Source organism: Anarrhichthys ocellatus, unplaced genomic scaffold (genome assembly GCF_004355925.1).
Source record: "Anarrhichthys ocellatus isolate YVR2014 unplaced genomic scaffold, GSC_Weel_1.0 scaffold3, whole genome shotgun sequence".
Classification (NCBI taxonomy): Eukaryota; Metazoa; Chordata; class Actinopteri; order Perciformes; family Anarhichadidae; genus Anarrhichthys; species Anarrhichthys ocellatus.
Window position 1 is genome coordinate 11,637,752 of NW_022280033.1, and position 14,028 is coordinate 11,651,779.

General features: G+C 38.1%; 1 protein-coding gene across 4 annotated transcripts in view; it reads right to left on the minus strand.

The window, feature by feature from the left end:
- The window catches only part of eys (eyes shut homolog), a 154,088-nt gene that overhangs the window by 52,152 nt on the left and 87,908 nt on the right, over positions 1-14,028 (minus strand). For all 4 annotated transcript variants that reach the window (XM_031873088.1, XM_031873083.1, XM_031873080.1 and 1 more), the window contains 5 exons: positions 6,149-6,339; positions 5,896-5,987; positions 3,342-3,492; positions 3,050-3,162; positions 2,482-2,726 (listed from right to left, as the gene is read on the minus strand). In XM_031873088.1, coding sequence (XP_031728948.1) covers positions 2,482-2,726; positions 3,050-3,162; positions 3,342-3,492; positions 5,896-5,987; positions 6,149-6,339 — 792 coding nt within the window. The remainder of the gene's footprint in view (positions 1-2,481; positions 2,727-3,049; positions 3,163-3,341; positions 3,493-5,895; positions 5,988-6,148; positions 6,340-14,028) is intronic.

Here is a 14,028-nt window from a genome sequence, read left to right on the forward strand (position 1 = left end):
TATGGTCGTGGAAGGAAAAGGTTGGGGGTTTTATGATTTATTAGAAAAAAGTAAAAATGTAATTACAAAAATGTAGAACATCAGATTCATTTCATAGGTGTGGTGGTTGGAGTTTACTGTATGTATTGTGTTAGTATGCATTATAACCTCACATAGTCAGGTTATAATGCATTTCTGGCTTATCAGGGTTCATTTCCAATTAGAAAGCTTGTACGCTGTCACGCAGATGTCCCCGCAAATGTGCTGCAGTCACATGTGATGATACTTTGAGGCACACTTGTAATTACCCTTGTGAACCCAAGAGGTACAATGTTGAGAAATAAATGAATGAATAAATTAGTGAATAAATCAACGAATGATGCACACTCCTTAAGTTGGCCAAAGCATCTTTAATAACTGTCTTAGCAAAGCAGCATCTCTGTCATGTAAGCAGCACATAGCTGTCTCCCATGGGAAAAACAAATGAGATTAAAGTCTTTAAAATAGCATAATTTTAAGTTACAGTGCCCGGAGAGACAAGTCACATTTCAGTAGATCACTTAAACACCTGTAAATTGGCATTTTTAGAACACATGGCAGAGGTGTCAAATAAGGGTGTCAGATGCACACAGGCTGCTCAAGCCATGTTCATGACTGTCAGCGTTAGCTTCAAGCGCCATTCTGTCAGATTTCTATGTATTCTGTAAACACAACATTATGCTATCAGCATCAATCCCGTTGAGGAGTTGTCAAGGTGAAGATTAATCCAGTTTTCATTGTTAAAACTCTCTGAAATGCTAATAAGAAGTTCCATCGCTTACCATATTCCCCAGGCTTAAAATGTACAATACATAACGGCATTTTGTGGCTACTGAGAATCTCCTTATTGAAACCCCACGACGGAAAGCATTGTTAGTGCGATGCTCTATGAGTCGCAGAGAAGGAGAAAAGCTTTCTGTTATTGCACGTGGGTCAGTTTACAAAGATAACAGTGGCAGAAAATCACTCAAAATTCAAAGTTTTTGAAACACTTCATTTCATAGCTGCTAGCATTAAATACTACACAATGGATGTGCTTGTCTTGTCTTTTTTTTTTCAGCGTCACCTGTACACCTACAAACTAGATTCATATAGACTATTTAGGATTCATATGCTCCTTAGCCTGGTCGTGTGTAGATTGTTACCCACAAAGTGTGGAAACTTGCTAGACGTACTGCCGAACGACCTATGCTAACCTCAACCATTCCAGATCAATACATAACCATAACCATTTCATAAAGAGCTTTGCAAATGGTGGGGTATCCTTGAGACATGCCTGCTTAGCCTTGAAAATACATTTATTTTACTAGTGTCGGTAGAAGTTGGCCAGATATGCTGATGATTGCAGATTAGATCTGAGCAGATAAACACAGCTTAATCTATTCATTACACGTTTGCTTGTGTGTTTTTGGATTAGTTACTGTAGCTAGACTAACACAACACAACATCTGAAATGTCAATCAGTTGTGAGCAGCTTGGCTTATCAAGCTCACAAACAATTCATTTACACCTCCAGTGTTACTAACGTTGTCACTGACGGAGAATGACTACACCAGCAAAATACAGCATGCTGTTTTCTACACCGTCAGAGCGAATCATGGATGGCAAGAGAGGTAGAAAGGGGCGCCAGTAGCCACTTTGTAAGTGCACTGAGAAGAAATCTGAAAGACAAAACACCGTAGTATGTGTGTCTAGTACGGCTGTCTCCTTGGTATAAATGTCGGAGCGGTTGGTACAAAATCATTTTTGGTGGGGACAGGGGTGATGACTGGGGGGGGGTGGTGTTCATTCTACAGGGATATTTAGGGCTTACCAACATCACGTAGCTGAGTGTTGAGCGGGTGCTTGCAAGGTCGTGTTCTCGTTCTCAATGAGCGCCGGAGGTGAACATGGACACACGGCGATGGTTCAAGCTGCTTTTATGGATCTTTCATTTCATTAATCATATCCTGAATAATTCACATCGCTCAAAATTCCTAATGCAGCTCACTCTATTTTCCTCTCATAGTGAAACCCATTAGCCAAAGAGGCTCAGCATATATTAAATAATATAATTTGTTGGCTGGCTCTTCATGATACAACTATGGAGGTCACAGTAGAGTTGGGTTTTAAGCTTTTTACTGCTTGCGTGTGTCTATATATATTTTATATGTGTATTTAATGGATTAATGTATGACTACGTAATTATCTTATGCATATTCATTTCATGTTCTCTATAATATTGTGAAATTTTAATATTATATAGGTGGAGGCTTCAAATAAGCCCAGTTGGCTTTTTGCCTCTTTCTGCACTGTGATATTATTTATCTCTTTGTTTATTTTTACTTTATTTTTTAAATTGTGCAAAATAAATAAACTAAGTCAACTAAATGTTACCTTGATCATTAAGGCTCTGTACAAACTGTGGCAACACATTTCCGTATAAGAACTGTAAAAATCTGTCATTAAATATCCAAAGCCTACCTTTCTCACAAAAAGTGCCGGTGAAATGAAGCGGGCAGTGACAGGAAGGCAGAGCTCCCCCAGGCAGCTGCAGCTGATGACAAGTTCCTCCGTTACGGCAAAGACCGTCCTGGCAAACTGGATGTTTTGTTGTTGGTGTGGAAGCTGCCATTGTTGTTGTCGTGTTCACTGTGTCAGAGGTGGTTGATTGAGTTGTCCAATTTGAAGAACTTGTTGTGGAGGCTTCAATCGCATGCAGAGTATATCTGTCAAAATTGTGCAAAAGTTGTTGACGTTTCAGTGAGCAAAAATCCAATTTAGCACTGGAATTATTGGCTTTTAAGCCTAAAGATATGAAAAGGAAAACTCAAGTATTATTAATAACAATGCGGTCGGATTTCACTGCATCAGATCAAACAAAATGTGTCTTCTGGTACTTGTTCTTAATTATCTAAGTAACTAAATATGAACAAACAAGTGTGTTAATGTGGTGGGGTGATTTTTCATGTATGAGCCCAGGAAAACTAAACAACAACAAACGTGAAAATCAAGTCAAAAGAAGAGATCATGATGAAGACATTTACTTTACCTGCATCGGTCTATGTTGCTGCTGGCGATGGCATCAGACGTATAAAAGCTCCTCATTTTATTAATTTCAATTATTTCAATGCAGCCAGTATAGTTGTGGAAAGGTTTCGCTCTCTAAGTGAAAAAAAAAATAGAAATTTAGACAATTGAGTGGTTTCTCCCAGTTCTTTCCAAGATTTTACATTTTTTTTAATGATGTATCATTTATGTAACCTTGAAGCATATATGTGTTTAAGAACCTTATGATTTCTGTAGATAGTTGAGGAACCACATGTAGGAGCTGTAAATCTTACCTGATTGGGTAGATATTGTTGTGGCAGACCACCTGTGAAGACGTGGTTTGTTCGTATTATGATGTTTCCCAACCAGCAATTACTTGCTGCACTTTTGATTTTCTGATGACCAGAAAGAGTTATCTCTGCCTCACAAGGGGTCAGGTGTTGTCTATAAAAGAGCATGAACATTTCATGTCAAGAGAAGAGGTGGATTGTAAATGGGGTCTTTCAGTTATCATTCTGCATGATCTCAAAAATGTCTATGTGCTGTATTGTAACAATTCAAAAAGAAAGACATTTTTGTGGCCTTGATAAAACATGAATAACTGGCCTTTCAAGAAATCAAGTTTAATCAACATTGTGACTTTAGAAAAAAGCATTTTCAAACTCTAAGATCAGGACAAAGGCTTCTGAGATGAACTTCTGCTACAGAGAAAAACAACTTCCAGTTGCACAAAAAGTGGAATTTAAAAACGCTATTTTCATAACAGTGGTTTGAGAAGTCGAGATAAATACTGAATGCTGAGATTAAAATGGTAAATGCGTGTAATTGTTTGGTCAAATTAATAAATTAATCACAATTCTTTTTTGACTCCTGTCCTCCATTTTCTTTTCTCCAGGCATCTTATACACCTTCACACAACTAATTTGCACCCACCCCGAAGCCATTCATAGATTTCAAAAACCAATTCTCCACTTTGAAACAACAGGAGAGAGCCGATAATTACCTAAGTGTAGATTCTGGACTAACCATCTGCAGCTTGAGGGTACTCGGGCCATGGATGCTCAGCCTCCTCTCCAGTGTCTCCTGATACCCCTTGTTCCCTGAGTGGAATGTAGGAGGTCCACGAAGCAATCTAGTCTGATTTGTTAAGCCTGTGCTTTGCACGCTGTTGCATATGCTAAACACTCGGGGCACTAACTCGGAGCTGCATAAGTCCTTCCTCTAGAGCCAGCATGGAGAAGCGGTTAATTTAGAAGCAGTCTGCCAGAGCAGCCTGGCCAGCAGCCAGAGGGCACTGTGCTCACTGTCCTTGAGAAGTCAGCCCCACTGGGTTTCTATTTAACATATTGAAAAGCGTCTTTGACGGGAAGATATATTAAAAGTCTATAATGAGTTAGGTGGTGACGTTGAGGATGGCCATGGTGTTGTAGCTCTGGGTCAAATCAGACAAAGATGGACGAACTCGGCAGTCAGACAATTACAAAGAATTTGCTTTGTGACACTCGGAACCATTTTTCCATACTCCCAACCCTCTAGTTATGACAGCTCTCTTTCTTGCAATGTCTCCAAGGGGTTGGTACAGAACATTATGATTGATTCATACTGCTGTTGTATTTTCACCGCAGAAAAAAAAAAACAGGGGTGGAGCTTTGCAGCCCTTTAAACTCGATAGGCCTCTGCAGCTGCACTTGCATTTTTAGGGCAGTGCAGCTTTCTGCCAAGAAACATGAGGCAACCTTCCCACTCAGCTTTGTTTCCACAGGAGATCACTTGCTCACCTTTGCCACAGTATGTTCATAATCACCTTCAGTACCCGTTTGTTCTTCTCTTTTAAAAACTTCAATTTCAGAAAACCCTAATACATTTCTTTATATCTATTAATCCCAATATTTTAGTTTAGTCTAACAAAACAGAATGTTGTTTTACAAATGATTATCTTTGCTCCAACAGAAATGATACAATGGCCTCTTTGCAACAATGACTAGAGTCTCCATACGCTCTCCTAAAATGCAAAGTAAACTGATTTGATATGAGTTGAATATAAGCCACTTTGTTTCAGCTTCCAGCTCATACATAATAAACTTTGTGACTTGAAACTGAACCACATCTTTCTTATGTCAGAACATAATGGAGAGGGCTGGCAGCAAGAATGCACATGGGCTTAGGAACAATATAACTAAAGGGGCCATGCAGCCTCACTTTAAATCATTTAAACATTGATTTTGTGCTTGGCTCTTGCTTGTTAATCTTTTCGTAATGAAAAACTGCAAATGAAGACTTTAGAACAGCCAATAAAACATGGTCAGTGATCACTAATGCATTTTAATAGGTACATTCTGACGTTTGCTTTAGTCCTTTAAAATGTAAGCCCATTTGCTCATTCATAATACCATCTACATTCTCAGTCTGGTGATTCCTACCAATTATATATCTTCGCCCGGTATTAGATAAAGCCCTTTTCTACAAAAAGGCCTGCCACACTTGAAATGAGTGGACAACTAAGGATCAAGTTAGTACCACCTGAGGTGCTAACACTATTTGATCAAAATGTATTTTTAAATTATTTTTCTTAGACCCTCTGTAAGTAGCTTATAGTGAATGTGCCTTTTTTTTCTCATTAGAACATATATTCCAGCCTGAAGCAGATACATAAAACACTGCATCTGGGTTGATGTCTTTGTTAATACAACCTGTAAATTAATTAAAAGCTGTAACATGACATTCTAACTTATCTATTCTGATGCAACATGTGTTTTTCCTCTCACATTGCAGCAGCAGAGCTTAACCACAACACAGATGTGAACATTCACACTCAGATTCAAAAGGTTAATTAAATATAGAACATACCTGATATTAACAAGGTGAACCTTGCCATCACTAACGTGAATTAACGTACTGATCCCAGAAACCTCTTCCTCTTTGTTACAGCAAAAGGCATACTGAAACAGAGAGTGTAAAGACGTGTTGTTTTTGCTCCATGAACTGTATAAATTGGCCGTGAGATAGCTGTCTTTCATGGGCAAACGTGACAAATATTGATGCAGGGACTACAAAATTAGCATATAATCCTGCATAATAACTATATAACCTGAGTTGTTACCTGCAAGATTCCATCCAGGATGAAGAGTTTAATGAAAAAGAGATCACCGTAAGCAGGTCCTTGGTCCACGTAAAGTATAGTTCCGTGGGTCACTTGAGTCTGAAATCTCACAGTAATGTTGTTGAGTGAGCTGAGGTCAATACCCTTAAACTCCATGTATGAATTCCCAAAGAACTGAATGTAGCTTGAATCTGGGAAATACAAGAATATAGAAAGTAGAAATGGGGTAAAAGGTGTAATAAAAAAATCAAGACACAGTACAGTTAATAATGCATCTTTATTGTCAATTCTGCTGAGATTGATCTCTGAAAGAAGAACTCAACTTTTCACTCGCTTCCTCTACAGGGAGGTCAGTGCACAGGGTGACATACACAACAGCAACCTCAGAATTATTAAAAATTCAGAGTCTGGCTAAGAACACCTAAGCAGGGCAGATGCTTGTTGCCACTGAGGCTTCAACATGGACTTTTGTGGTTTTGTTACTATGCGGTTGATCCTTTTTCTAAGTCTGATCTAAAAAGTTTCCTCTACTGTGTATATGACTCACGGATACATGAAAAAAGGATTTGCATCCTTACATTTTTTTCCATCTGTAAAAATGGGTGTGGGAAAAATGTTTTTTGACAGGTGAAAAAAAAAGTTTGTTAAGCGTTATTTTCCTAAGTTTTCTTTTCATCTTTCTGTGAAAACGGGTGAAAAATAGTTTCAGCAGGTATAAACATTTTTTGTAAGGCTCTTTTTTTGTTCCAAGTATTTGTTGTTGTAATACTCATTTTGGCCACAATGATGCACCACTACCCCAGGTTCTAAATAGGATTGAAATAATTTGTGTTTCCTTCCAGGAGAGTTTAATTTCACCATGCACTCTAAACACAGGGATCGAATTTTATGTGAGCAAGTTATGTCGCATTACTGTCATTTTTTTGTCTTTTTCTTAGAAATGTATTTCAATCGGTGCTAAATTGATATTAGCGTTAACTAATTCTGATGTAAGCTATTAGCACTTAACCTAGCTACAACCTAAGTTAAGTGGTCTGTATATGTAACTTTAGTTTAGACTTGACCCCTTCTGAGTGGGATGTTTGTTTCTCAATCATTTATTTTGGATATTAAAGTGAAGCAGACCGTATTATGATTTGCAATGTGTCGAGAGACCTGGAGTGTAATGGACTACTTAAAATGTTCTAATTATTGATTTGTCAAGAGCTTTTCTTGTCTGTGTGCATGTTTTAGTCTAATGTCCTGTTAATTCTGTAATGTTATGGTTATGATGGCTGCCTTTCATCTTCAGTAATATTCTCTGTGTACACCAAGTACACAGTTCAGTAGGTCTTTAATGATAATTAATGCTGGAAAAAACAAAGAAACTTATTCTGAATAAAGCAGACCCGCTATAATCACTGATACTCAGTGAAAAAACTGGGAATTGTTAACTGTTTCATGTATTTAGGAGCACACAGAGATGAGAAACGATGAAAGTTTTAAAGTCAATGTTGATTGTATTCATCGTACAGCTATAGCTACAGAGGTTGTTTTATCCCAAATGCAATAATATGGGCAACAAAGTACTTTAAACTAAAATATGAGAGTGTAGGCTGTGCACAATGGGCAATGCATTGACTGACTGTACAATTAAAATACCCTTGTTCTGTTTATGCTTTTATCTTGTGAACATGTTTTGTATTTGTATTTTCCTGGGTGAGAGCAAAGACAGTGTTCCTGCCTCGGCTGAACAATAAAGGTTATTCTATTCTGTTCCATGTAAGTTGTAATAGTTGCATTGTCACTATGTGAAGTCTGTTTTGTGGACTCCAGGAAGAATAGCTGCTGCAATGCTGTAGCTAGTGGGGATCTAAATAAAATAAACTCACCAATAAAGATAAGAATAAAAAAAGAACATAAAAGTGGGACTTTTGGACACTTGCTAAGAGAAAAGGATAATTTTTGTGCATTCAATGGTAGCTAGCAGAACACAATAAGCACTTTGGATGCATTTCTGGCAATTTCAATTAATATGGCTACTATACATATGTATTGTATAGAATTGGATGCTATTTGTATAATATTGCAGTTATTGTGCGATGCTTATTCTTAAACAGTCCTTCAGTTGACAGTTGAACCATTGGTACTTAGACCAATCTGTTTATTTATTGTTTAATCAATTAAATACTTATGTAACCGCAACTATGAATCTGAATGGAGCTGTGTTGTTTCACAGAGGGCGGAGTGAACCCTACACACTGTTGGGGAGAAATTAAAACCTGATCATCTGTGCGTAGGTAAGGTGTTATAAAGTAAGACCCAAGCTATGCAAGTATATTGGAGCAGTGAGCTAAGCTTGATTTTGTTGGCAGATGAAAGTGCTTAGAGAGAAAAAATAGATTGTTGTTGTTAGTCTTACCTCATGAACTTTTAAGAAAAACACAGTTATACAACGTGCAGTGCATTAAGAAGACACCATTTTATCTAAATCTTTCAATACATTATGTTTTCTCAATTTTATTTCATTAATCTTTATTTTTTACAGGATATCCCCTTTCATATTTAACATCATTTTTTCTAGGGAATCCTAGCCAAGACAGCAGCATAAAAGTTTCACATAAAAGCACAAACAACACTAACATTACGCAATGAAGTCATGTATACCGAAAACAACCCTGTATTAAATCATAATGTGAAGCATCAACCACCCACAGTGATTTCAAAATCAAAGGCACTCTCGCTTCAGATGAACTGCAAAGGCCTGAAAGATGGATAAAGTAATAGACAATGGTTTATGTCCAAATGACTCTTAAGTGGTGCAATAAAGCATACTTGCTTAATAATTGACTTGCCATAGGTGCCATTAGTTCCGACGCAGTAAATAGATAATGTATTTGAGATTTCAAAAAGGCAATACATTATTGGCGTCATTGGGTAAAAGATACCATAACCTTAAAGCATATTGGAATTGAAATGGTCAGAGAGAAAACTAGATTGTCTAAAGCCTGTTTTCAGGTGTTCCTATTGGCTGTTCTACAAATGCTAAACAATAAAGCAACACTCAGAGTCATTGTCGCTGATACTTAAATATTTAATTCATTAAATAAATAAAACAAAGCTCATTAACCTTACATGGCCTCTTCTGACTTTCACCGACGTAGCGTACACCTCTAGAATAAAATTGTTCAAGCCACAAGTCAAATGTTGGACTTCCCTCTAAAATATCAAACAAAGAAAAATACCTGACTGGCCTCACGAGTGATTTAGATTGGTCTGAGCACCAATGGCTAAACCAGGGGTGAAAGCAGGACAGCAGCTGCCTGTCAAACCCATTCAACAACCCGTTACGATCACATTTCCAACAAGAAAACACATCTGCTAATGTAGGTCAACATACACAACAGTTAGTTATCACCACCAGGGAGGTTTTGTTTTCGGCTCGGTTTGTCCCTTAGTCTGTTACATGTACATGTTTGAATTTAATTATCATTGCGAAATAGGGCATTTGTGCTGCATTCATGTGGTTTCTTATTAATTTCTTATTGAAGATTTCTTGACTGGGAAAATTCACATGAATCTGTTAATATGTTGCTTCAGCAAAAAAAGACACCACACATCTACATTGTAGAGTCCATGTTTTTTTTCCATATTATGACTTAAAGCTCATGAACAAGAACGACTTCCAAACTCGGGAGATGGGATCATCCGAGGAGCACACGAACGCACCATTGTCTGCGCTCTCCGAGTGTTATTCTAGTTTTCTTATGAATTGCTTCTAAATTGTTCCAGTGTCAGTGTGTTTGTGCCCAGCATAGACCTGTGGGTTTTTAATCCGTGCTTGCCGCCTCTCCAAAACTGTTTCGTTAGCCTACTGCTGGCAAACTCAACTTCTGCTGCCGCTGACTGTCTGATATCGAGTGCTGTGGGTTTTTGGCAGTTGTTTCTTGCTAAACTCTCCTAAGTAAAATATAAGTTGTGATGTTTCATGTTGTTCAGTTTTATTACAACACTATTTCCAGTGGGACTAGAATCTAGAAGTACTCTTACTTTCACCCCTGGGTTTAACTGTCAACCGAAGGAAGCATCGCAACATAATTTAAATATTCAATAAACAGCATCCAATTCTATATAATATATATGGATTTCCTTAGTGTCCAAATGTCCCACTCTTATGCTGTTTTTTTCTTCATCTTAATTGGTAAAAATTGTTTAGTTTATTGGGACTTCACATATTGACAATGCAGCCTTTACAACTTACATAGAACATAATAGAATACTCATCTTTGTCATCTGTGTGTGCTCCGGTTGCCACAGTTTGGTCACACAAGATCAGTGATGACAGTGAGTCTGCTTGATTTACGAGTAGAATAAGTTCCTTTTGCTTTCCCAGCATTAACTTTGAGTTGGATTAACACAATTATTTGTGGAAACGACCCAAGCCATGTCATCAGCACACTTAAATAGCTTGAAATTGCTGTTGTGCAGTCATTTTATTGGTGTACCCAGAGAATATTACTGCAGATAAAATGCAGCCATTATAACCAGAACGTTACAGAATAAACAGGACAAGACTTAAACACACACAGAGACAAAACAAGCTCCCGACAATTCAATAATCAGAAAATTGAAGATAGTCCGTTACACTCCAGTGTCCCCAAGACACTGTGAATCATAATACGGCCTGCAGCACTCCATTATCCAATACAATAATCAGAATATATGAAATAGTCAGTTTCACTCAAGTGTCCCCAACTTATTGCAAATCACATTTCACTCCAGAATCCCAAAAAATCAACAACATCCCACCAATAAGGGGTCCCAGCTACCATACCTAACGTTACAATACACTAACGTTAGCTATACGGTCGACTTAACTTAGTTTGTAGCTGTTAGTTGTAACTCGTTAGCTAGCGGGCAAAGGGTTTACGTCAGTATAGCTAACGGCAGATTAAAATACATTTCTAGCCAAACAAACAACTTGACTCTGATGTTACAGAACTTGCTAACACACTTGTGTTTTGTGTGGAGTGTATGGAGGAGTTCAAACCTGCCTAGAAAAATCATTAACAAACAATTTAGAAAAGACTCACCAAAAGTTTTCTTTTTCTCAGGGCTTCCATACATCCATGCTGTATAAAATGTAAATGTGATGTGTACCCATCAATAACCTCGGCAGCATTAATGGCATACAGCTGAAAGAGACTAATGCGCAGTGCAGGCCATTTAGTGTGGGAAGCCAGAAAGTAGATAATTATTATTATTTTGAATACAGAAAAAAAGGCTTTAAAGGCTCTTGGTAGCGCCACAGTTTTTTTTCATTTTGCTCACTTTACAGGCATACTGTAAATAGTCTTATTTGCCAAAAAGCTGTGAAGCATGCAAATGGCACTATATTAGGCGGGAGAGGAATCTTGGCTGAAATGAAGGTATTCATACAAGTTTATTATGTGCCTCATTTTATAGAGGAATAACATGGCTTATATTATCCATGAGAATGGGCAATTATGGGATATTTCAGTAAAATGTCCACTGCCCGCAAGCTTATTGGGGGTAGTGACGCAGACGAACTTAAAAGACTGGCACAGCCTGCAATTGGAGGCAAGCATTAGGGGCGCTCATGCTCAATATATTTCTCATTTGAAGGAAGTAGTGCAATTTGTTGCAGAAAAGTCGAACCGGAGAGCCTGTTAAAATGAAAAGCATTCCTGGATGCACCTGTCTCATGCTCTGTGTGTTCTTATCTGAAAAAAGAAAAAGAAAAATCATTACACTAGAGAAATCAGCAAAGCTTCTTTTAAGTTGTTGCCGTGATTAATCGGGGGGGCTGCAAGTGAGACCTTTATCAATATTTGTTATGCGTCAAGTCCCAATGGGTTAGACCCTCTTTGATCTGACAGTGGGCCCCGCAGGGCATTTGGCAAACAAGCTAACCTAAATACCCCCAATTTCTCTGGAGAGCAACATGACCAATACCCTGAAGAAAATCCCCTAACAAAAAAAGTGAAAATTGTTATGAGCAGACCTACTGTGATCTATGAATTAATGAGGATAAATGCACTCAGCAACAATGCTGCGCTGTCTTCTGCTTGACTCCTGACAATGGGGTTTACCAATGCTGATGATGGAAAATTACCCCTCAGAGACAAAGCTATTCATTCATTTTAAAGCCTTGTTTAGTCTGATGTAGTCTTTGATGCAGTCTGAGGCTGCTGCCAGGAGGCAGCATCATACCTCATTAGCAGTTAGCTTCAGTCTCTCCGTCAAAGGTCTCCTGTTTTTACCGCTACCTTACATTCTCACAGCAGATTTTTCATCCGCGTCTCAAATAACTAGTTCGGCTGAATCTAAATTGTAAATGTCTACAACTTAAACTGTCTCCTATCTTGTTTTGAGCAGTATCAGTATTTTTTTTACTGTTATTAGAACAGGACGGGCTAACATAGTGCTGACTGAGGAGTTTGTCACTACTGGACTCAGCTCAAAAGCTTTTCTAGTTTCAATAGGGGAACAAAGTTGTCTCAGTGGAAATATTCCTTGATATAAATCTTTCATTTCAGATTTAATTAGGGTCCTAATACATGTCCATAAAAGATGTGAGAACATTGATACGAGTCATATTTAATGTTACTTGTAAAGGTGGAGCACAATGTTGCAGCACAGACTGTATGCGAATGTCAGACAGGTTAAAGCACAAGATGTTCCTCTAGGAACATATAACTGGAGAAATACGAGCTTAAGATCAATTAATAAGAGGATAGACTTTGGGCGGCGAGATTTAATTGATACAGACTTAATGTCCCATTTATTTAAAAAAAGGCAGGACGTCCGTCCTGTTTCATCCCTGATTTACTTCGTGAGGTAATAGACTGACTGATTGAACTTGTCACAGGACAGAGATAAAATACCGGTGAGGACCATTCTTGGACCCCTTTGCAATGTCAGAGCCCCGAGGGAAGGCAAAAGGTCATTCTATACTGTTTGAAAACCAGCAGAAAAGGTCTTATATTCAATACATGTGATGAAAGGAGATTTGGTTGAAAATGATTATACTGCTGACATACACAGGGGAATAGAATCCTAAATATGATATGGCCATTTAAAAAGCTGTTGTCTAATTATATCTTTGTTGTCTGGTTTTAAAAATAAAAGTTACTCCAACGCACTGCACTGACAGTTACTGTACAGGAGCACACATGCCATGAACTGCAGCTAAAATGATACATTCAGACACAGTGTTTTTCATCTCGAGGAGCCTTTCTTTCATAAATATTTTTAACTGTGCACATCATGCAGATGTCATTATGACTCACTAGAGAAGCTGAGTCACTAAATATATCAAAATGGTTACAGGCATACTAACCGGGCACTGCCAACTCGATCCTAAACAAGACATGCTGACATTTATTAGTGCGGGACGGAACAAATGCGTGCATGTTAAACTGAAGGTCAACAAGGTGACGGCCCCAAGAGAGGCGCTGCATGTTTTAAAAGGACCCTCGGGCTAACCTCTTACTCATCAAGTTGATTTTGAGGAGCTTAAGTAATTTCATTTCTGCTGCACATGGCAGCAACAGATAACAGCTTCACCTGTGCTGTGCTGATCACTCCAAGGAAAGTCAACCAAAGCGTGGCTTAGCTGCAGTAAGTCTCCCTCCACCAGCAGTGTCCTCTCTAGATAACCATCAGCGCTCATATTGTAGAGCTAAAATAATGTGGAGCTCAGCATTGAACGTATAGTGATGAAAAAAAAAAAAAAAGAAACCCAGAAGACAATCATTTCAATCTGGGGAATAGAATGACATTCATTTTTAGTAGCCACTAGTTTTGCTGAAGTGAACTAAATTAATTTTTGGCATCAAAATTAAGAAAGAAAAAAAAGAAATCAAGATTTTGACCAA